This window comes from Manihot esculenta, chromosome 14 (genome assembly GCF_001659605.2).
Source record: "Manihot esculenta cultivar AM560-2 chromosome 14, M.esculenta_v8, whole genome shotgun sequence".
NCBI classification, from domain to species: Eukaryota; Viridiplantae; Streptophyta; class Magnoliopsida; order Malpighiales; family Euphorbiaceae; genus Manihot; species Manihot esculenta.
This window is the reverse complement of record NC_035174.2, coordinates 10127162-10132476: the sequence shown is the minus strand read 5'-3', so window position 1 is coordinate 10132476 and position 5315 is coordinate 10127162. Positions and strand designations below refer to the sequence as shown.

The window sequence follows — 5315 nt, the reverse complement described above, 5'->3', positions numbered from 1 at the left end:
TTTTTAATTAAGTTAAGGGGATAAATTTAATTTAATTGTTGAATAAATCATACATCAAAAGTTCCAGGTAGAAAGCGATTAGCTTAGATGGTCAAAGAATTAATAGAAATTCAATAAATGACCCACATCACTATCTTATGCTTATCTATCACCTATTCAAAGTTGGCTGAGAAAAGGTTGTCTACCAAAGTATCCTCAATTATTCAATTTCTTTTTCTTTTTATTACTCAACTATAACAAAATTAATAAGATTTAATTATCAAAATAAGCATTTAATAATTATTTATTTATGTCATATGCCTACCCATATGGTACGTATATGGCTAATGTAAACTTTAAATATTATTAGATATGATTATATAGATACTAATTTTTAAATTTAAATATAATTTCAAAATGCATTTACAGAGTTATCTGCGTAATATAATCTCAAAATATATTCTAACTGAATTTTTTTTATCATACTAAATAGAATTTAAAAATCTGTAGCGAGAGCCTGAAATATAGGAAATGGTACGAGGCATCTATAACCATCAAAGCAAGAGGACGTTGGCTATCCTAATGGAATTCATGGAACAACAATATCCTAAACATCTGACCCTTCGCCAAAAGTGAAAACACATCTCCCAAACGCCCAGCAGAGAAGAGCAGTGTATTCTTTTCTTTGGCCTTGGAAAGAACCAAAAGTCAGCAAAGGGGCAAAAGGCGTCCTCTTTCGGTGCGCCAAGGCTAGCCGCGAAAATGTGGTCTCCCCGATGACAACTTTCACGCAGCCCAACCATACACACACACGACAAATTTCATTTACACCCTTTGTTTAATCCAAAGGAGAAACTCTTGTGACTGATTTACACTCCCTAAGAAAATTTGTACTATTTTTCAATGGAAACAAAATACTTAAATACGTATTTTTATCTTTATATTATTTAAAAATTAATTTATTAAAAACTTAATTTAAAACCTCAATAAATTTAAAATATTTACTTTTTAAAAATCATAATAACTAAATAATAATAATATTACCGTATTATTTTTTATAGTTTGATATTTTTAAGTAAAATTAAGTGTATAAACGTCTTTGAATTTAATTAGCAGAAAAAAACTTAATTTTTTTAGCTATTATAATTAGTTGTTTAGTTATTTTTTTTTATCTAATGTCAAAATAAAAAAAAATAAAAAAACGAAAATGACAAAGGGAAGAGAAGGCAAGGCTAAGCTGAAAGCAAAGGTACCATGTCTTTGGGCCCATACGATGGAGTGGGATCAATGCCTCACTCTACACTTGACTGTCAGAAAACCAATCAAAAGTAAAAAAAGCCGGCCAGCCTGTTCCCACCACCATCCCGACAATATTTGCCCCACCAAAACCCTAGTCTGCTACCTTTACTACTCACCACGTGGCACCTCACTGTCCATCACTCCTTAATCTCGTGAATTATCATTGACCTGGGTGTAGTTTTAAAAAGCACTCTCCGGAACTGGTCTTTGGAGGAACGCCTGCTTTAGCGACCACGTGGGCTCACACCAGAATATAACAATGCACGCTTATGTTCGACACTCTGTAACTACCAGGCCAGCCTAGTCCTCCCAGCGATATTATAAGAAATTATGGCAATACCCAAAATTATAAATATACTACAAAACAAGCCCTCCAGCTTTTAAGAAATTTCCATTTTGGCTACTTCTATTCGGCTGGTCATAATTACAGCCGAATAAGAACAATTCCAATGCACTGACGACAACAGTACATGCTTATGAAAAAATAATGAAATAAAAAGCAATTAAATTCTTCAATTTTGTCAAATTACAATCAGTTCATGGAACTCCCCCAACACCTAAAAACAATTCAGAATCCTCCCACCTGTAAAAATGTTGCAGATTAAAATTAAAAATAAAATAAAATAAAAATAAACCCAAATAATTTATAAAAAAAAAAAACCCTTAAAAACACATATTTGAGCCACTTCCCTCGATCAGTTGCGCACTTTTATCACTGTTACTTGCGCACTCTGTGCATGTTTCAGTGAGAGACCCTCGGACCCACCACTTGTCTTCTTTTTACCTTTTTCTTCTTTTTTTTTTTTAAACTTTTACCCTTTTTTTGTAAAGGGTTTTCTACGGTGTGACAACTCCAGGTGGGGTCCTCGGTTCCTGAGGAGGAGTGTGACCGTCCGATCCCTTGGATGGATCATCAGAAGATTGCCGTAACCCATCATCGGTCTCTCCTCTATTGATATCCTCAATCATCCTCACCACCTCCTGCATTGCTGGTCTCTGATCAGGCACCGTAGAAACACAGGCCATTGCTATTTGCAAGAGCTGCACCATTTCCTCCTCGATGTTATGGTATCTCATCAACTCCACATCAAAAACCTCAGCCGTCCATTCCTCTCGAACCACCGACTGAACCCATCTGGGCAAGTCAATGCCTTCTTCTCCCAAGGAGGCTTGATTAGGTGCCTTCCCGGTTAACAGTTCAAGGAGCAATACCCCGAAACTGTAGACGTCGGATTTAAATGTAACTTTACGGGTTTCAACGACTTCAGGAGCACGATAGCCTGCGACACGGCTGGGAGGCGTAGAGGTGCCAAAAAGCGGGTTGAGTCCGAAGTCGGAGAAGGAAGCGTCCTGATCAGGTCGGAGGAGGATATTGGAGGATTTAATGTTGCCGTGGACCACTTTTCCAACCACATGGAGATGAGCTAAGCCTCTCGCTGCACTAATTGCGATTCTCATCCTGTTGTCCCAATCCAGCGGCGTCCGGCCTGACCCTCTACTACCTGCAATGGGCCATTTCCTGTTATGCGTAATTCTAATTCTAACAAATAAAATTGGCTTTGACTGCAAAATTGTCCATATTAAAAAAATTGCTGGCAATCCAAAGCCCTCTTCCATGAGTAAAAGTACAGCAACAATGATGGATGTTTCGAGTAAAATAAGAAATTGTAAAAGAAAATAATATGTCGGTGGCTTCATTATTACAGAGGAGGCATTAGCTTGTGCTGCAAATCATGAGAGTTTGTGGCAGGCAAATGTCAATGGCATAAAGGTAAATACAAAAAAAAAAAAGACACCACCATACACGCTGCCAGGTTGCGTATTTCCCACTCTAAGAATGTTTGCACACAATCAGTAGCAGGGAATTACCCTATATTTATATATTTATTTATTTTAAGTCATAAGAAAATTCAAAATACAAGATGTTCCTAGACAGCAACAGCTGGAGAGGCATTAGAACCTTAATTTGACATGTCAGGTTTCTCAATGGAATTTTGACCCTTATGAAAAATTTAAATTTAACTGTGATGAAACTAAAAAAAAAAAAAAAAAAAATTAAAAGATAAAAGTGGGATAGTGAGCGTACCGTGGAGTAGAGCAGATAAGCTACCAGCCGGCATGAAATCGTAAACCAGCAACTTCTCGTCCTTGGAATAGTAAAACGCCCTCAACGGCACCACATTGTCGTGTTTGATCTTACCCAGAACCTCCATTTGCATCTCGAACTCCCTTTTTGTTACCACCACATCTTTCAGCCTCTTCACCACCACCGTCGTCCCTTCTTCCAGCACCGCTTTGTAAGATGTTCCCACACTTCCCTTTCCCAGCACCTCCGCTGATGCCCTCAATAAATCCTCTAAATCGAAGCTGTAGATGCCTCCCTCAAAGAACACAAGCTTGTTCCTCTCTGCCTCAGTTGACCCACCTGTAATATCATCCTTTGACGACGACGTTCCCGCCTCCACTGGCACTGCGCGCGCTGCGGCTGTCGGTTTTGGTGTCTTCGCTGGCTGCCTCCGCTGTTTTCGCCTCAGGCATAGCAGCAGAAACAGCAAGAGTAAGAAAGCTGCTAAAGCGGAGCCAACTGCAATTAAAACAATGGCGGCGGTGGAGAGTTTCTTGGACTTTTTGTGACCTGGAGTCTCCGGTGGGGCTTCTGATGGGGATGGAGCTGGAGAAGGGAAAAATGGATTGCAAGGCGGCAATGGGCCACCGCATAGATTTAAATTTCCAGCGAACGAGGATGCCGGGAATCTGGATAAAACTGAAGGGATTGAACCATTGAGATTGTTGTTGGACACGTTGAAATCCATCAAATTTGAAGGGTTAATGCTGGGTAAAGTGCCTGAGAACTGATTGTTCTGCAAATAAAGCCGTGTCAAATGGGTCAAGTTGTTGACTGCAAACGGGATTGAGCCAGTGAAGTTGTTGGAAGAGAGATCGAGACGGGTTAACCGAGTTAGCCGAGGCAAACTCGGTGGAAAATCACCTGAAAACTCATTGTTTTGTAGATAGAGGCTGCGAAGGAGCGTTAAATTGGATAAATCAGAGGGGATCTCACCGAAGAGACGGTTGGAGCGCAGACTCAAAACTCGGAGCTGAGTCAACTTACCCAAGGTATTAGGTGGAATCTGGCCCACAAGGCCCACGCCGGGAAGGCGTAGCTCGAACACTGAGTTTTCGTTGGCGTCGCAGACAACCCCTACCCAGTTGCAGGCAGAGTCGGACTCATTCCATTGGACTCGATTAGCATGAGGAACTCGAGAGATAAAAGCAAGGAGGGTTTGCTTATCTTGTACAGGCTCCGAGTGAACTCGTCCATGACTCAACAGTAGTAGAAGCAAAGTGAAGGAAACAGCAACAGATTCGAAAGCCACTGCCATTCTACAAAATGCTTACAGAATACGACCAAAAAATCAAAAGTTCTATATGTGTATTGCTTTGTTTTTATATGCTGGGCTTGATGGGTGGCTTCATCTGATGCCGATTTTCCCCAAAACCAAAAGTGGTTTTCCGGTGAGATTCCATGAGGAAGAGCGAAACAAGGGATGGAGGGAGAGAACAGGGAGATAGGCTTTTAGAGCGAGAGAGGAGGACAGATTTTGTGGAAGGTATCACGAGGCCATAAAAGTGAAAAAATAATAATAATGAAACATATGTGAAAAAAAAAAAATAAATCAGAAAGCATCTCGCTGGCATCAATAGAAACGTATTTCCTTTTTTCTGTTTCCTAATGTTTATTAACAGCCGTAATTTTACTACTTTTATAATCATCTCACGCGCCACATCTGCTTGTAGAAATGTCAAAATCCGCGTAAACTTTGCTCGCAGCTTCATCACGCTCCATATGGGAGCGTGTGGAATTAAAATTTTTTTTTCTAATGTAAACTATCGTTAGTTAAAGACGCTTCAATAAGTCTGAAAAAGGTTATAAGGTGTAAGACGAATGTACGTCCAATTTTTAGCAGATAAGGAGAAGGTGGGGGCCACGGTTAATCTAACGGCTCACATTGGGTTAGATCCCATCGCTTTAGCGT

At 40.0% G+C, this 5315-nt stretch overlaps 1 protein-coding gene across 1 annotated transcript; it reads right to left on the bottom strand.

Moving 5' to 3' along the window:
- Positions 1 to 1749: 1749 nt before the first annotated feature.
- On the bottom strand, positions 1750 to 4908 carry LOC110599721 (probable inactive receptor kinase At2g26730). The gene is made up of 2 exons (XM_021736274.2): positions 3365 to 4908; positions 1750 to 2780 (listed from the first exon to the last, which is right to left on the bottom strand). Exons 1-2 carry the CDS (start codon positions 4659 to 4661, stop codon positions 2116 to 2118), a joined length of 1962 nt encoding a protein of 653 aa, XP_021591966.1. The 5' UTR covers positions 4662 to 4908; the 3' UTR covers positions 1750 to 2115.
- Between the last annotated feature and the right edge of the window lie 407 nt (positions 4909 to 5315).

Excerpts from the sequence above, each read along its gene's own strand:
- LOC110599721 (XM_021736274.2), bottom strand. The coding sequence starts at position 4,661 with ATGGCAGTGGCTTTCGAATCTGTTGCTGTTTCCTTCACTTTGCTTCTA. Across the intron at positions 2,781-3,364 it reads CTTATCTGCTCTACTCCACG|GTAGTAGAGGGTCAGGCCGG; the intron begins GTACGCTCACTA and ends GGCCCATTGCAG.